The sequence below is a fragment of the Dromiciops gliroides genome, chromosome 6 (assembly GCF_019393635.1).
Source record: "Dromiciops gliroides isolate mDroGli1 chromosome 6, mDroGli1.pri, whole genome shotgun sequence".
Classification (NCBI taxonomy): Eukaryota; Metazoa; Chordata; class Mammalia; order Microbiotheria; family Microbiotheriidae; genus Dromiciops; species Dromiciops gliroides.
The window spans coordinates 228,949,245-228,968,956 of record NC_057866.1 but is presented as its reverse complement, the minus strand read 5'-3'; the positions used below and the strand labels follow the sequence as shown (position 1 = coordinate 228,968,956).

General features: G+C 39.2%; 1 protein-coding gene across 2 annotated transcripts in view; it reads right to left on the bottom strand.

The window, feature by feature from the left end:
• The window catches only part of PAPSS1 (3'-phosphoadenosine 5'-phosphosulfate synthase 1), a 138,303-nt gene that overhangs the window by 16,580 nt on the left and 102,011 nt on the right, over window positions 1-19,712 (bottom strand). For both annotated transcript variants that reach the window (XM_043973385.1, XM_043973386.1), the window contains one exon: window positions 15,078-15,307. In XM_043973385.1, coding sequence (XP_043829320.1) covers window positions 15,078-15,307 — 230 coding nt within the window. The remainder of the gene's footprint in view (window positions 1-15,077; window positions 15,308-19,712) is intronic.

Here is a 19,712-nt window from a genome sequence, read left to right as displayed (position 1 = left end):
TAAAAGGGGAAAAATAGACTAACTATAGATAATATAAAACACTTTATAAAGCTCTCATTTATCAAATATGTAGGGAACTGAGCCAAATTTACAAAAATATGAGCCATTCTCCAGTTGATAAATGGTCAAAGAATATGAAAAGGTCTTTTTTAGATGAACAAGTCAAAGCTATCAATAGTCACATGAAAAAGTGTTCTAAATCACTAATGATTAGAGAAATGAAAATTAAAACAACTCTGAGGTACAACCTCACACCTATCAGATTGACTACTACAACAGAAAAGGAAAATGATAAATGTTGGAGGCAGTGTGGAAAAATAGGGACACTAATGCACTGTTGGCGAAGTTGTGAAGTGGTCCAATCATTCTGGAAAACAACCTGGAAGTATGCCCAAAGGGATCTAATAAAATTGTACATACCCAGCAATACAACTACTAGGTCTGTATCTCAAATAGATCAAAGAAAAAGAAAAAGGACATATTTACATAAAAATATTTATAGCAGCTTTGAAAATCAATTGGGGAATGTAGTCTGTAGAATATAGTTTTGTGATGAAGTAACATTGTGCTATAAGAAATTATGTCAAGGGCAGCTAGGTGGCACAGTGGATAAGGCACCAGCCTTGGATTCAGGAGTACCTGAGTTCAAACCCAGCCTCAGACACTTACTAGCTGTGTGACCCGGGGCAAGTCACCTAACCCCCATTGCCCTGAAAAAAAAAAAGAAAGAAAGAAAAAGAAATGCTAGCTAGAAATGATGTCAAGAAAAACTTGACAAAATTTAGTATGAACTGATGCAAAGTGAAGTGAGCAGAACCAGGAGAACACTGTACACACAGCAATATTGTAAGGATGATTAACTGTGAAAGATTTAGCTACCTTAATCAATACAATGATCCAAAACAATTTCAAAGAACACATGATGAAAAATGGCACCTGACTCCAGAGAGAGAACTGATAACCTCTGAATACAGATTAAAGTATATTTTTTTCATTTTATGTTTCCTGGTTTTTATTATTTGCCTTTTTGGGACAACATGGCTAATAGGGAGATCTGTTTTGCATGACTTCACATGTATAATTGATATCATATTGTTTGCCTGCTCAAATGGGTGAGGGAGATGCGGGAGGAAGGGAGAGAATTTGGAACTCAAAAAAATTTTAAGATTAAAAATAAATTAAACTTAGGAAAAAAAACACCACTTGGCTTGGTGACTCCTCTATTCAGTGTAAAAGGAGGGACATGACTTAGGAACAACAAAGAGAAAAGCAGCCCCACAATGTATCCTGCGCTGTCCTGCACTCATCCACCAACCACATGGGACCTGTGCCTCAAGTGACTCCACAGAGGACAGTGTGCCCTGGCCACTTGTGAAACCCTTCTCATCCCAAAGCCATCTGCTGCCCTTCTATTCACATATGCTGTTCTCAACTGACATCAGCAGAAGCTGTACATAGCGATGGGATAGGGCGGCAGATGGCCTGTCACTACATTCAAAGAGGCCAGCTCGCAAGAACAAGCTACACAATGAGACTTTCATAGAAACCACTGGTTTTTTCCTAATAGAATACAACAAAGCATTTTGCAATTTTTAAAATTATCATCCTGTGATAGGGCTTCAATTAACTTTTAAAGCATGCTATACAGAGATACCGACACACTCCTGCACAAAAGAGAAGACCTTGTTAGAGTAATGGACATAATTTCATCCGTGCATGAAAGTTCTTGTGTGGAAATCCCTTCCACCTATGCTGACTGGCAACTCCTTTGTTAACTTACAGCCTTCAAGCATTGTCTGAAACAATGAGGAGTCAAGTGACTTGTCCGTGACCACATGGCTAGGATGTGTCAAGGACAAAACTTGAATCTGGGTCTTCATGACTCAAGACCAGCCCTGAACCTGAGCCACCTGCTCCTTATATAATATACTCTCTAAGACTTCGATTTAAAAGTGGGGTCCTTCAATACCTCTTGAAATATTATCATCATGGCCTTTTCCCATAGGCTGCCCATCCAACAGAAACTAATCATTAGAGAATTTTACCCCTCAATTCTAGTGCCTTCTTTCACTTTAATTATTTCCTATTTTTCATGTTTGTAGCTTGGCTGTACTTATTTGTTTGCTTGTTGTCTGCCATTAGATTGTGAGCTCCTTGAGAACAGACTATGTCTTTTGCTTCTTTTTGTATCCCTAGCATTTAGCACAGTGACTGAAACATACTAACTTAGAAAAAATTAAAATTCAGATATCACATTAAATTTCAATTAACTAGAACCTAATTAATCAGAATCCCCAGTCAACAGCTTCTGCTCTTTCCTCTCCCTCTACCACTACATTCCAGTTTTATCACAACAGATAAAAGAAAATGCACTCAGGAGATGTATTAAGTATGTTGAACACTGACAGCATAATCATCCTGAATGAGGAAAAGAAAACTGATACTAAGAATAACATGTAAAAAAATGTGAGTGGTTGTAATTACATTAGGTGACATTTATTAATTCTTGATACTTTGGAAGTTACATTTTCTAATGATTAGGCTCATGTCAGCGAAGCCTTTTCACACAAAAGGATAAACAGCCTATAGATTTAACATCTACAAAGAGCTTTATTAAGTATCATATCATCATTTGATACAATTACTCTTCGAGGAAGATACCATTATTATTTTCACTTTACAGATAGCAGGTAACAGCTTGAGAAAGGTTAAACAACATCCCCTAGATTGGTCAAGTACTGTCCAAGACAAGATTTGAACTAGAGTCTTCTTGACTATACACCAAGTGTCATCCACCCCTCCACCCAGTCTGCAAGCACTCAGGTAATGAATGATACTCAGTAGACAACCTTATTAAGCAAATGACACTTGTGAAGGAACTGAACCACAATCGTAATGCCATTCCCACCATAAGCAAAACCAGAGGAGACAAAGAGACTGCTTCTGAGTGGAAAGCTCGTTCAAAGGCTCTCCTTGGAAGCAAATAAAGGAGTTAGCTTTGTTGTGTGCCTAAAAACAAAAAGAAATGCCATTTTATGAGACATTCGGTCATCTTGCCCTGCAGTGCTCACAGTCAACGTAAGCAAACAGACCACCATGATAATAATTGCAGTTCGTGGACCAACATCTGTTGCAAAATATGAATAGAGAAAAACTCATGAAGAATTTGACAAAATCCTCCAAATTAAACATCTGCATCTGGAATCAGAGGACCAGGACTCAAACACTCATCCTGCCCCCTGGGTGACACTCAGGCATTCTTTGCCTCTCTTTGCCTCAGTTTCCTAATTATAAAATGAAAGAGCTGGACTGGGTGATCTTCAAAGGTCCTTCTGGCCTTAAATCTATGATCCCTTGATAGCCAGAAGGTATTCCAAGACTTGCAAACACTTCAATTCTAATTTAATTTGCCACATATTTATGAAGCTCCTTTTGTTACTGAAGGTATTGTGCTGCGGCACTGGATCCAGAAAAGGCTCTTATTTTCTACTCATTAGACAGGAATTAATCAACATGAAGGATGACAGACAAAAAGTTTCACAGCTAATTCTGAGCTGACTAGAAAATTATGATTTCCTTATTCCAAAATGTACCAGGTAAGGTGTGGTGGAAGAAACACTAATTCAAGGTTCATCACTTGGACCTATTTAGATACAAAACCTAGAACTGAAAATCAAAAAAACTCCTGAAAACTCAGACTGTTTTCCAATAGGATGAACCTCTCTGCGAGACCCAAGACCTGAAGTCCTTGGCCCAATTCTCATTAAAATTTTTATCATCAATGAATGGAATGAAAGCATAGATATGAAATGCTTATCAAATGTGTGGATGGAACAAAGACGGAAAGACAGTCCACAAATCATAGAATTTAGTAGTAGAAGGAGCCTTCCAGATCACCGAAGTCCAATCCCTTCAATTTATAGATGAGGAGACTGAGATCCAAAGGTGAAGCAACTTTCACACAGCTAGCAAGCAGCAGAACAGGAATTTGAATTCAGGTCCTCTGACTCTAAATCCAATATTCTTTCCATTTCATTCCCTGGACAAGCTGGAATGAGGGACTGAGGCAAATAAAACAAAATTTAGTATAGCAACATCAAATGCCATTAGAAATGTAAACTTCCTAAAGACAAAGACGATTTTAAACTTTTTTGTAACCACACAGTTTAACAACAGTACCTGAAACCCAGTAGGTACTTAATAAATGCTTGCTCCCTGAACACTTTAATAGGGATTAGTGTAAACCTGTACTAAAGTTTTATTCTGTGGGCACTGGGAAGTTTGAATCCTGCCTCAGGCAGTCACTCACTTCTCTCAACCTCAGTTCCTCATCTGCAATCCTCATTTCCCTTACAGTGTTGTAAAGATCAAATGAGGGCAGCTAGGTGGCGCAGTGGATAGAGCACCAGCCCTGGAGTCAGGAGGACCCGAGTTCAAATCTGGCCTCAGACACTTGACGCTAGCTGTGTGACCATGGACGAGTCACTTAACCCCAATTGCCTCACTAAAAAAAAAAAAAAAAGATCAAATGAGACAAAGTAAACCTTAAAGTGCTGCAGAAATGCCGTCAGTTATTTTTGCTGTTAGAATGAGGACAATGTGATCACTGGATTTAGCAAAAGTTAAGAGAGAGAGACCTGCGTTCAAATACTGCCCCTGATAGTGAAGAGCTGTGACCATGGGAAGGTCCCTTAACCTCTCCCTGAACTTCAGTTCCTTCGAATATTTGTTAGATGAAGTGCTTTGCAAAATTTAAAGTTGAAAATGATCAGTTTTACAAAAGCCATGCCAGCGGAATGGAAGCTTTGATTGGTCTTATCAATCAAACCTTATCAAGACAAGGGCTGGCAACCACTGAACACAATTCAGTTTAAAGATTAATTAAATACCTAATGCTAGGCTTTGGAAATGTGCATTGTTTAAGAGAAAATATATGCCACACTCATACATTAATCTTAGCATAAGTTCAGAAGACGTATCCCTCCTACCTATTAGCAACTCATAATTGCCCTTTTCCCCACAATAATGTACTTTGGATTATTTGATGTTTGCTGGGAAAGGTCTACTGTGTCAAAACAATTGTATCATTGTTTTTTTTAAAGAAGCATGCCTTCTCCTGGAGAACTATACATAGGTAAGGATGATACGGGGTAGAATATGCTGGGAAGTAGAAGCAGCAGAGATCCAGACAAAGTACTCCAGAAATATTTGGGGAGAAAGGAAACCATTTTCACTGGAAAGATCAGGGAATGTGGGTCTTGATGCAGAATTGGGAAAGGTGGTGTCTCAAAGTGGGCAAATACACCGAGGTAAGAAACTTGGTCTGTCACTGGAGAACCCTACAGGGCAGAGAGGCTGGCTTGTCACTAGAAAATGGACTGACGATGACTGACAAATTGTAAGGGCCACAATAATTCCTAAGAACCATCTAGGATGCTGTGGAATGGCTGCAATTTGCATTGGTGATTTGCATCACACCAATGAAATCATGGGCCTTGTAAAATACTGAAAGACAAAAATGGAAAGTCTTTTGTATGAACTAATGTGTAGTGAAGTGAGCAGAACCAGAAGAACATTATGCACAGTGACAGCAATAGTGTTTGATGAAGAACTGTGAATGACTTAACTATTCTCAGCAATACAATGATCCAAGACAATCCCAAAGGCCTAATGATGAGGCATACTCTCCACTCCAAAGAAAGATCTGATATTGATTGAACACAGACTAAAGCATGCTATTTTTCATTTTCTTTCATTTTTTCTTTTATTCAAGTTTTCTTATATAGAACAACTAATATCGGCCTCAGACACTTAACACTTACTAGCTACGTGGCCCTGGGCAAGTCACTTAACCCCAATTGCCTCACTTAAAAACAAACAAAAAAAAACCCCAACTAATATGGTAATGTTTTACATAATTGCACTTATTATTATTATTATTATTTTTTTGGTGAGGCAATTGGGGTTAAGTGACTTGCCCAGGGTCTGAGGTCCTCCTGACTGACACCAGGGCCGGTGCTCTATCCACTGAGCCACTAGTTGACCCAAAAAATGTTTATTATTTTAAAATTTTTCAAAGAAAAAAAATGTAAAGTCTTGTGGATTTTAAAGACCTATCTATTGCTTTAATGAACTCCAAACCCAGTGATTCATTCAGCAGTGTGTGATGGTAGACCAAAAAAAGCTAAAAGACTATCAGGCTGCAAATATTGATAAAAGCAACATCCAACACAAAGATAGTGATAGTCCCAATGTACTTAGCAACCTGGTCAGTCATATAAGGACATCACCACTTTTTTTTTTGGGGGGGGGGGGGAATGAGGGTGAAGTGACTTGCCCAGGGTCACACAGCTAGTAACTAACTGTCAAGTATCTGAGTAAACTCATGTCCTCCTGAATCCAGGGCCGGTGCTTTATCTACTGCGCCACCTAGCTTCCCCCAACATCACCATTTTTTAAGAAAGACAAATTGGACCATGCCCAGAAAATGGCAACCAGGATGTTCAGTGGACAAGAAATTATCTCATAGCAGTATCATGCAAAGAACTAAAGAAGAAAATTTTGTTATTATTTAGGGTTATTTTTGTTTTTAAGAGGGGGAAAGAAGGGGAGCCACTAAACTTGTTCTTGGCTCAAGAAGACAGAACTAGGACCAAAAGAAAAAGCCACAGGACTAGGATTTGTATCAATATAAGGAGAAGCTCCCTAACATTTAGAGGTGTACCAAGAATGGAATCAGCTGCCTTGGGATGGAGTAAGGTCGCCTTCTTCGGACATCTTCATTTGGAAGTTGGATACCCATTTCTTGGGGAATTCATATCATAACTGGATTAGGAAAAACAAAAATTGAATGAATGAATGAACGAATGAATAGATAGATAAATAGATGAATAAATGGATTAGAGACTAAATGGCTTCAAAAGTCTTTTCTACTCTACAATTCTGAAATTCCATGCTTAGTATAGTACAAATCCCCACTTCTGTTTCATTTCAGATTATGTCAAAGTCAGAACGAAAAACAGACAAGACCTAAAATTTTGCAAAACTGATTAAGGCCAACATCATTTGACAGCCAGGAAAACACGAACATTTTTGTTTTGTTTTTAAAGGAGGAAGTAAATATGCCGATCTAGGGGAATAAACATGCCAATCTTGAGAGCAGTTGGCAGACCTCAAAGACAAGAAAATACAAAAAAATCTCCTCAGAAGCTGTACTGTTAGGCTTGGTACATTTGAAAGAAAAATTTCTGTAATGTTTTCAACTCTCCTTTTTAAAAAATTGTAAATTTGCTTAATTAAAAACTATCCTGTCAATTATACAAGGATGATTTTATAAGGGGGATAATCAGTTTCATACATCTAAGCTGAAAATAATTTTGAATTAATCTCAAAGCTACCAGGTTAAATGAAAATTGTTCCACATTAATCATTCCACTTTCTAATTTCCATAGACATATATGCTGATATGAATACTAATACTAAAATCCAAATGTACAATAAGATACTTTATATACGTTTTCTGAAATGAAACAAAGAACTGAATTTTCAATTAGGTCTCAGCATCTTTCAGCTTTGAATGCATCCCACTAGAACAGGTGAAAAACATGCACACAAGCTGAGGCTGGTTTCAAAATTCAATACCGACAGTTTCCTGAAAACCTTATGATGGAAAATGATCATTTTTCTGTGTCCCAATTTAAAAAAAAAAAAGCAGTCTACAGTAACTTGGTATTATTATTTTCTTTTCTTTTCTTTTAGTGAGGCAATTGGGGTTAAGTGACTTGCCCAGGGTCACACAGATAGTAAGTGTCAAGTGTCTGAGGCCAGATTTGAACTCAAGTACTCCTGAATCCAGAGCCGGTGCTTTATCCACTGCGCCACCTAGCTGCCTGTATTATTTTCTAAAGCAACAGGGGTCTGTGAATTTTTTAAAACTATATTTTGGGGGCGGCTAGGTGGCGCAGTGGATAAAGCACTGGCCCTGGATTCAGGAGTACCTGAGTTCAAATCCGGCCTCAGACGCTTGACACTTACTAGCTGTGTGACCCTGGGCAAGTCACTTAACCCCCATTGTCCCGCAAAAAAAAAAAAAAAAATCAAAAGAAAAACTATATTTTGATAACTATTTCAAAATAATTTGGTTCCATTGTAATCCTATGTGTTTTATTTTATGCATTTAAAACCATGATACTTAGAAGGGGTCCATAGGTTTCACGAGACTGCCAACAACATTTTAAAGCAACGTTTTAGTGCCTTGGATGTTCATGATCTTTTTAAACCCAATCTAATCCAAATGCCCACAACATGGAAATTGTTGTGCTGGATGCAACAGGAAAATGCAAGTTTAAAATAATGTCCCTGATTTTAGCGAGTTCCCAGTAGTGCAACTGGTCAAAGAAGACACGGGCATCTAAAGAGAAGGCAGCCTGGGCCTATGTACCAAAATGAATAGCCCAGACATGAATGCCCCTGAACTTTCCTATATTTCAGGGTTATTAGTTTCCTTTGTAATCCTCTATATTTTGTTTTATGCATTTCAAAACATTATTCTGAGGAAGGATACATAGGCTTCACCAGATAGCCAAAGGGGACCAAGACACAAAAGGTTATGGGCTCCTATAATAGAAAATGTAGATCAGACTTTGAAGAATGGACAAGGGTTAGACAGGTGAAAGGAAAGGTGTTTATAGAGGAAGGCAAGAGGAGCGCAATGTAAATATTGAGGTAGGATCCCTTGAAATCATGCTTCCTTACTGTCCTTTTTTTTTTTACATAATGATTACATCCTAGAAGCTCACCATCATAAGGCAATGCTCCATTGTTAAGAGATCAAAACTAGTGCTCCTCCAACCAAATCTTACTTTTCCGAGCCTATTTTCCATCCTCTAACCCCCCTGGCCCCGACAGAATCTGCTCTCTGCCAACTAACCATAAATGACTCAATCAAATCCATTAATAACTCCCACTTCCCCCCAACCCCATCCTGTAAGATGGCTGCACTAACTAGACTCTCTCCCTAATCTAGAATCCAGTCAGTTAAAGCAATACTACCCTTGTTCCCACACTCAGGCTCCCAGTCACAGTATCTCTGACTTTTCCCGCTTGCCTTTTATTCCAATCCTTGTCCCTGGTTCTTCCGTTTCTACTCTCCCTATGTCATCCTTCAGCTATTAGAAGAGCACACAAAAGCACTGAAGCTGACATAAGGGCCATTCATGAAGTCTGTCCTAAGTAAGCCCTTAGCAGGAGCAGCTCAATGATCCTTTCATTCAACTCTAGATGACCTCAGAGCAGATCCTTCTCTGCTCAGGGGAGGCTTTTTATCACAATTACAATTTTAAATGGCAGGGTGGGAAAGAACCTCCGAACCTTATTGGTATCAAGATAGATACAGTATTTAATTGAGAATAATGATGAAAACAACGTTTTAGTGCCTTGGATGTTCATGATCTGATGTGGCATGTGGGACAGTCTGGAAGGCACGAGGCATGAAAGACTCGAGACAAGGAGATGTCAGGGGCCCACAGAGTAATCAAGCCACAAGCTGTCAAAGATCCAGCCTGAGAGTGGCCACAGTAGTACTGGGTGCAAACAAGAACAAGAGCAGATGAAGAAATGGTAAGACCTGGTGACTGGAGAAAAGAGACAAGTCAAGAGGGCTTTAAGACTCAGCGACTAAAGAAATGGTGACATAACCAGCAGCTATAGGGGAATGGGAATGGCTTCAGACATTGGTGAGTCAGTAGTATTGATCCAGTCCCTATGGACACTGTGCCAGAGAACAGTCCCACGTAGAAGCAATGTCTATTCAAAATGAACTTACACTGTGGGGATCAGACCATAGAAAATGACACAGACACCAAGTCAACAAGCATTCATTTTGTGCCTAAGTGCTGGGGAAACAAAAACTCTTCAGCACAAATACCACGTTAGCAAATCTACACATACACATTAACATGGAAGGAGGAAAAGTGAAATACAAGGTACCATGAGAGGGAGAGCACTGGTAGTCAGAGATCAACAAAGGCTTCATGCAGAAGATGGCGTCTAAGCTAAAACTCAGAGGAAAAGAGAGACTCGGCAGGATGGAGGTAAGGGGTGGGGGTGGGGGTACATTCCAGGCATCAGGAACAGCATGCAAAAGCACAGTGATGGGGGACAGGAGTCTCACGATGGCATGGTTTGAAAGAGAAAGATGAATTCCATTTTGGACATGTGAACTTTAGGTGAAAGTAAGAAATCTAAGTAGAAATGTCCAAGTGGTACTTGGAAACACCAGCCAGAGCCTGAAGAAGAGGCCAAAATAGGAATGATAGTTGTTACATTTGAAAATTGAGGGAAGGGTAGCTAAGTGGCACAGTGGATAAAGCACTGGCTCTGGATTCAGGAGAACCTAAGTTCAAATCCAGCCTCAGACACTTGACACTTACTCTCTGTGTGACCCTGGGCAAGTCACTTAACCCTCATTGCCCTGCCCAAAAAAAAAAAAAAAGGAAAGAAAGAAAATTGAGGGAACTGAGAAACAATGGCCTGAGCATGATCGATTTATTAATTAAACTAGAGTCAATAGCCTCTCAATGAACAAATAAAGACCCCAAGGTTGGGCTCACCAGCTTTAATATAGTTTTGAGGAGTAAAAAGTCAAGTAGGTGGGTAAGATGTACAGGGTAAAATAGCATCGTGGGGATGGGAACAACATGATCGTGGAGGTGGGCTAGCACCCACACGGGGCTGGTAACCATGCCTCTCTTACAATTAAGGAAAGTTAATTGTTTTATGGGACCTGTCCACATCTTGCAGACCATCATTTGTTAGGGAGGTAAGATTCTTCTTAATTGTACAAGGACAGGCAAGAATGAACAATATACATTTAGGGGATGATAACAAGTTAACTTGTAACTTTAAAGTAATTCATAGGAAAAGCTGACTCAATTATAAAATTAACACAGCATAAAAGAGTAATTAATATAGAGGGAAGAGTTTAAAATATGAGAAAAGAAGAATTCTCCCAAGAAAAATAAAGGATGAATGGAAGACAAGAGACTAATCACTAAGAAAAGCTCACATTTGGACACTTTAAAAGACTATTCTTGTTTATCTTTGTGCTTTCAAGGGGAGGATTTTGTGGCCTAGCATAGGAAAAATCAGGGGAAAATGCTATCAGCTTAAAAAATGATAACTAAATCATAAACATTTTCACTGGTCCCCTATCTTATTCACCAGTGTGAAAGTAGAATTGAGGTTGGAAAAGAATAAGCCATCTGAAAGAGTAACAGAGAAATAACCCTGTCCTAGATGCTGTCATGTTTCTGTGGCAGAGCTAACTTGCCCTCTGTCTGCTCTCTCTTTGGTGAGAAGCCATCTTTTTATATCATGGGTTCATCATCAAATGACCAGCTGAGTGGAGAGGAGCCTGAGTTAACCTGGGTTTGTCCTCAGAAAGCAAAGATAATCTCTTGCCAGGACTATATATGAAACCTTTCCAGAACAGTGGAACCTGTCACAACTTGGGCTTCTAAGACATAGTCCTGGAGATGCCAGAATTTACCTCTACACCATGGGGTGCCAATAAAATAAACCACACCAGCATCTATAGAGTGAATGAACCCCTTGTAGAAGATTAATGAGAGATATGGACAAGAGTCACACAAGATATGAGAAGGCACAGACAGGTGGGGGAAGTAGCAAAATCAATGAGATGCATCTACATATTGAAATAAGTGACTTTAAAAGTCTTGGTTTAACCTGACACCTATCAGATTGGCTAAAATGACAAAAAAGGAAAATAATAAATGTTGGAGAAGCTGTGGGAAAATTGGAACACTAAAGCATTGTTGGTAGAGCTGTGAACTGATCCAACCATTCTGGAGAGCAATTTGGAATTATGCCCAAAGGGCGATAAAGCTGTACATACCCTTTGACCCAGCAATACCACTATAGGGTCTTTTTCCCAAAGAAATCATGGAAAGGGGAAAGGGACCCACATGTACAAAAATATTTATAGCTGCTCTTTATGTGGTGGCAAGGAATTGGAAGTTGAGGGGATGCCCATCAATTGGGGAATGGCTGGACAAGTTGTGGTATATGAATACAATGGAATATTATTTTGCTGTAAGAAACGATGAGCAGGAGGAGTTCAGAGAAGGGTCTTGCGTGGGCTGATGATGAGTGAGATGAGCAGAACCAGAAGAACATCGTACACAGTATCATCAACATTGAGTGTTGATCTACTGTGATGGACTATATTCTTCTCACCAATGCAATGGCATAGAAGAGTTCCAGGGAACTCATGATAGAAGAGAATCTCCAAATCCAAGAAAAAAAAAACAAAACTGTGGAGTATAGATGCTGAATGAACCATACTATTTCTTTTGGTTTTGGTGCTGTTGTTTTTTCTATTTTGAGGTTTTTCATCATTGCTCTGATTTTTCTCTTACAACATGACTAATGCAGAAATAGGATTAATGTTATTATGTGTATATGTATATATTATGTGTATATGTATATGTATATGTATATATATATAACCTATATCAGATTACCTGCTGTCTAGGGGAGGGGGGAGGGAGGGAGAAAAATCTGAAATTGGAAAGCTTGTATAAACAAAAGTTGAGAACTATCTTTACATGTAACGGGGAAAAAAATAAAATACTTTATTAATTTTTTTAAAAGTCTTGGTTTAAAGCTAACTTAAGGACAACAAGCAATAACAATGTGAAGAACAATAAGATGATAATCTATTACAAAGGCACCTGAGAAAGCATGATCTAGTCCCTCTACCCCCACCCCACCCCAATCACAGGGGAAGAGGATGCTGTGACATAATAAACTGTTGTGCCTTGCTATCATTACAGTAACTTGAATTATAGAAGTATGAATTTTATTAAAGATCTATGTTCTCTACAATGAATAAAACAAATGAGGCTACAATTAGGAAAAATAGATTTACCACTAAAAGCTTAATCCTAACATCTGAAAGGAGGGATTATTTTTCCTTTCTAACTTAAGATTTCTTGACAATTTGAAGACCTTGTGGCTCTATAATTTAAGCCTGCCCTTTTTTCCAGTCAGATACGACTGAATACATAAATGCATGTAATTTTTTTTTAACATTATCCCACACACTATAATAAACTGGCCAAATAAGAAAATGCAAAATCATTAATTACTTTAAAACTGGCATGGTATGACTTCCATTAATCAAATATTAGACAGCCTCATATGTGCATAATTAATAACTGTTTCTTTAATACTTCAAAGACTATCTCTTCACCACAAAATTTTAATCACTTTCCAACATAGTCCCATCAACTTAATTCTATTTGAATACACAAATATAAAAAGTTAGGCAACTAAGAAGGGTTTAAAGCTTCCCAAGTCACAACTTATTAAGATTTGGTAACAAACAAAAAAAAAATTTTCCAAGAAAATGAACCACTCATGTAACTAATATAGAATTCATCTTTGGAAAATCTTATGAGAGCTGATGTAATTATTTATCTTTTGAATGATTAAAAGAGAGACTGCTTTAAAGCGATATTCGACAGATTTAAGAAAACATGAAAGTTATCAAGGACATTTCTAACACATTAGTCAGCTATACACGCATGAATTCTGAGGTCCTGCACGTGATTGAAACAAAACGCCATGAATACAACAGGGTTTGCTAAACAAAAGCCACGGCTCTTTAGAATTTTTTTCCTCTGACTCAAAGAACAACCAGAAACTGTGAACTTTGGTTATACAAAGTTGTTTTAAAGTCATTTAACCTCGTTCATCCTGCTTTCTCATCCATAAAATAAGAATAAATCTTCAAGTAATACATAAATGCCAGAAATACATGTCATTGTGATATAAATCAAAGCCGACCTTCCTCTGATTCTGCAAGGGCAACAACTATCTTCCTTTGGTGTCTGTGTATGTAGTGCCTGGCCCAGAGCTTGGCATATAGAGCAAGCACTTATTGTTTAGAAAAAAAGCAAATATGGGCAGGAAACACCTGAAGAGGCAGCATCCTGTGCTAGGAAAAATTGTAAAAGACAAAACCATTTCTATTTCTTTTTTTTCCTCCAGATGAACAAAAGTTATGGTTTTTATTGAGAATTAACAGTCAATCAACAAGAATTTGTTACAAATGCAACTGAGTTTAAGGCCATTTGTTCTAAAACTAGTCAATCACAAGCACAAATGAGGAAAGAGGGGTCTGGAAAGGGGTTAGGCAGTTCTTGTGTTTCCCTGGGGAGCTTCTGATGGTCATCTCCAGTAGATGAGGTCTGCCCTTACGTTCCTCATGCAGTAAATCAAGCGAAATAGGAAGACCCAGTCTCAAAAAAATAATCAAGACTAAGAATTTGCCTGTCTACTTAAACTTGCTACCAGTAGACTCATTCCAAAAGAAGCCACTGAAATATTCCAAGAAGCTGTGACTTCTCAGTAGCATGAGTACTCTCTCCATACTAATCAATATTAATCAATCAATATTTATTAAGCAAAGAAGCAACAGACAGCCCTTGCCATCAAGGAACTTACAATCTAATATAGACCCAACCAGTCTACAATTATACTAAGGTTGTAGAATTTATGCAGGGTCATACAGCTAATTAAGTGTCATGATTTGAACCTAGAGTTTTCTAGTTCTAAGGCCAGAACTCTACCCACTACACCACCCTACTTCTATAATAGAAGTCAGCCATATAGGCAGAAAATACATTTTTAAAATTCATAACCTTTCCTACTTTCTAGGCAAAAATTGCCACATGCCTTGGAAAAAGGGGTAAATAGATGTAAGGTTCAAGTAATACACAAATATTTATTAAGAACCCAACTAACCCCAACATTTATGTGAGATGCAATAAAGGGTTAAAGTTATGAGATGGGATTCAGTGTTGGGCTCTACACTGACTTTAAATTGATGAAAAATTAAATTAGGTGGTCCAGTTTCCTCTGAGAAATGGGTCCACAAAAGCTGTGACCAGCTGTGCCAATGAGAAAACATGCTAAAAGCACTGGAAGACCATCATAATAAAGGCCCTACAGAAAATAAAGAAGCAGCAGAATATGCTGATTTTAAAACTTACTGTTGAGAGTCATAATAGTCCATGCGTTTCTTTTTCTTATTGTAAGCCGCTACACGAAAGGGAACGATTTCCAACGTGATTAAGCCAGGGGCCATCGTCAATACTTTGGCCCCATGGGTGGGCTCATAAAGATCCTTCCCTGTCTCTGGGTGAGGCATGCCAGCAGGATCCCTTCCAACAATGTAAAAATTAGCTCCTGCAACCATCCGTGACCTGCAGTGCCACTGTACCTAGAGACAAAATGATAAGCAAGTCAGATGACCCTATTTCCACTTTATAAATATTCATAGACCAATGGAAGAAAACGTAAACAAATCCTCCTTAACCAACCAATACCCAGAAATATTATCCTCCAATGCTTTAAAAATCAGTGATTTAGGGGCAGCTAGGTGGCGCAGTGGATAGAGCACCGGCCCTGGAGTCAGGAGGACCTAAGTTCAAATTCGGCCTCAGACACTTAACACTTACTAGCTGTGTGACCCTGGGCAAGTCACTTAACCCCAATTGCCTCACTAAACCAAAAAAAAAATCAGTGATTTAGGAACTACAATGCTCCTGAGGGCCCCCCAAATCAGATTTAAATGCAATTGGGACACACTTAACAAAATAAAAACACAATAAAACACAGATAACCTTACATTTTAAAACCAAGTCAATATGCAGCTCTGCTGCAGATACCCTTCTGTATGCACAAGGCCCCCACTGCTGTGGAGAGCACAACCCCCTTTCTGACTGAGCAGGGTTTTGGGAGTGTTGTTGAGACTGCAGTCTACTTTCTTTGGGGGGGGGGGGGAGCAATGAGGGTTAAGTGACTTGCCCAGGGTCACACAGCTAGTAAGTGTCAAGTGTCTGAGGCTGGATCTGAATTCAGGTCCTCCTGAATCCAGGTCTGGTGCTTTATCCACTGTGCCACCTAGCTGCCCCTGCAGTCTACTTTCTAATGAGCCTCTTAGGGCTGGGCCAGGCTAGCCCTCCAATGACAAGCAGATATATATGGGGGCACAGACTGGCAGGACCTGTGCAAATGGGATGAAGACCTCATCAAGAAGAGACATGAGAGTAAAACTTTAGTGGAAGACATGGCGATATAACATTACTTTAAGCACATATCTAATATGAGTATCATCTTATGAAGCCAAAAACAATAACCAATTTTTTAAAATCATGAATAAATCAATCAACAAGCATTTCACAAGCACCTACGTGCTAGAAATTGGAAATACAAAAAAGTGAAAATCCCTGTGCTAAAGGAGTTGATATGGGGTACCTTTATCTATTTATCTGTGCAAGATTCAGTTCAAATCACACCATTCAACAGGGTAATCAGATCAAAGGTGACTAGACATATGGAAGCATAGAATATAAGCCTTCATTCTTCACCTATAGTGAGGACACTGGACTAGGTAATTTTGAAAGGTTTTTTTCCCCACTCTAAAATCTACGCCTCTATATGTCCAATCAACTTTGATGAAGGCTCCCCTCTTACCTCTTTGAGTATAAATTTAATTTGAATATGCAGTTTATTAATCATCACTTTCAACTAGGCCTCAGTGCTTCCGGAGAGGGAACAGGGATTAGACTTGTAATATCACTGGTTCTTGGAACTTCTGAGTGTGGAAAACCCCTTTCCCAATGCAAGTTGGTACCTTCTCTGCAATGTAGTCTTACAGAGTTGTTTGAGGCACTGAGGAGTGAAGGCACTAGCCCAGGGTCACATAGTATCAGAGGTGTGGCTTGAGCACAGGTCTTACTGGCTTCAAGACTGGCTTTACCCTCTACACCAGTGAGAATCACTGGTGAACCCCTTTCATCAAAAAAAAAAAGTGTGTTGTGAACCTCCAGAGCAATTTAATATAATATTAATAAACTTTGTTACAATTATTTATTGCTTAACGTGCTATTTAAAAATTGAACGCAGGTTAATGGTGAAGCATTAAATGGGAACCAATTGCTCTGTCATACCTCCTAAATACACAGGTTTTCTACTCAGAGTGGCCAAAGTAAAATCAGCCTCTGTTGCTCTGCAGGCCATTTCTTGCCTAGTTAAGTATTTTATAGGGACAAGCATCCCACTAAAGTCAGGTATAGTACATCTAAAGCATATTAAAGGAACCTAGAAGACTAAAATGAACTTCTTAAACTGTGCCTTGACTCTGGAATGGGTCATCAGGTTCTTCCAAAGACACTAAAGTGTATGCCAAGACACCCAGATTGTGACAATGTATTTGAGTTATAAACATCTTATAAAGATGGAAAGAAATTGAAGAATGTCTAAACCCTGGACAAACTTTCCATGGTACTCTGACATAACATGAAAGTTTCTCTGAAAGTGTTTTATTTTTCCTCTTCTCTTTTGTATTTTATTAGTCTACAATGAAACATGAATACATTTCATTGCCGGAAGGAGAAGCTTTTGCAATCACATTCCAGGTTCCCAGTCTAAAGGAAAACATTCATTCTCTTGGGGGGAGGGGAGGGGGAGATGACATGCTGCCTAGGGAGGTGGCTGCCAAAAACCAGTAAAAGCAATAAAAAAATTCATGTAAACAACATGTTTTAATCCTAAGTATTAATACAGTACAGATTAGATGACCTATCTAAAACATTTACCCATTTGGTTATAGGCTTAAAGTGAGCCAAAATAGGGAATTAAAGGAAGGAGGAGGAGATCTACTAGCTGAAATCCTTGTCCTGCTATCCTGGGACACGGAGACTTATTTCTAGGATTGAATGCAGACCCTGGGAGAATCTGGATTTTTACGTATGTCTTCCCTGTTATGAAGACATTAAAAAAAAAAGTGTCATGGGTTGCAGAGCACCCCAGAAGTTCTCTGGGGCACACCAAGGAATCTTCTCCTTGAGAAACTAAACCAGAGGACAGATAACACCTAGAGAGATAAGCTGAACCAAATTGGACTGAGCTAGCTTCGGATTCCTACCCTTCATTCTGGTCTCCCTCACCCTGGGGAGATAAATTTGGGTGTGGCTGCGGCCTTTGTGTTCTGAAGAGGGATCTGTAGCCACCCCTCACCCAATTCCTTTAGTCACTACCAGTGGGGGATGGTCCTCCACTCCTCACCCAATTCCCCCAGCTACCACCAGTGGGGGATGGTCCTCTCTCACTAAAGGAACTTTTCACTGGCAGATGGGCCACCCCCATCAGTTCCCTATAAAAGTACCTTCCAGTCTCCTGTTCGAGGAGATTTGGTACCTCTGAGCCATGTGCTTTATGCCAAATCTCCCCATGAAAAGTCCAAGGATTTCTTTCATGGTTTCCCTCCCCTCACCCTTCCCTTCCCTTGCTCCTAAATAAACTATCACCTTATTCTAACTAAGTTTTGTGTGCAAGAGGGTGTAATTCTTTAAAGAGGAATTCCCAAGAACCCCTCCCACCAACCCGTACCCCATTTTCCCACTATATCAAAAGCTTATGGAAAGGTTTTTTGGTAATCAAAGCTGGCACATAAATAGGAGAACACAGCCTGCCTGAATATGTATTTTCCCTCCCTCTTTGAGCTAGCTCCTCCCCAAGGTAACCCCACTCCAGAAAGAAGTAATCACTCTACAGAGTGAAGACTTCTACATAATTCTTGTTCTATCTTTCATGTCTTTCCTACTGACTCAGAATTTACTTACTTCTTAAATCTGTGTTCAGTAATGACTGAAATAAAAATCTCTAAGCAGTTAAGAGTCTCCTTTAAAATGCAGCTCCTTAGATATTAAAACACCTACCAAGACGAAAGAACTTCATATCCATACGTAGAAAATACTTTTATTATTCATGAATATGAAAGACATGAAGATCAACATTTTAAACCTCTAGGTAGACTCTTTCACAGGGTACTAAAGTAATAATTCAAGCAAAACAAGGGTTATAGAGAAACATACTAATTTCACCTGTTTTTTATTAATGAAGCCCCTTTCGACCCATCCTCATCAGCATCTCAAGCTTTAGCTACACCACCACCTTTTCCCATGTCCTCATTAATCTTAGCGCCTTCCATCTGACACTAGCCCCAATTTATCCTGTGTATATTTTATTTGCACAAAGTTGTTCACATATTGTCTACTTCATTAGAATGTGCTCTCTTTCAGAACAAGAACTGTTTTTGCCTTTCTTTTTATCTCCATTCACTTAGCACACTGCCTGGCACATATTAGATGCTACAAGTCAAGTGACTGCAGTTTCTAGTTATCTCTGATATCTTTACTTTTTTTTTTTTTTGGTGGGGCAATGAGGGTTAAGTGACTTGCCCAGGGTCATACAGCTAGTAAGTGTCAAGTGTCTGAGGCAGATTTGAACTCAGGTCCTCCTGAATCCAGGGCCAGTGCTCTATCCACTGTGCCACCTAGCTGCCCCTCTAATATCTTTAAATAGCTTAAAATTGTCATGGGGCGCAGAGCACCCCAGAATTTCTCTGGGGCACACCAAGGAATCTTCTCCTTGAGAAACTAAACCAGAGAACAGATAACGCCTAAAGAGATAAGCTGAACCAAACCGGACTGAGCTAGCTTCGGATTCCTACCCTTCATTCTGGTCTCCCTTACTCTGGAGAGATAAGTTTGGGTGTGGCTTCGGCCTTTGTGTCCTGAAGAGGGATCCGTAGCCACCCCTCACCCAATTCCTTTAGTCAC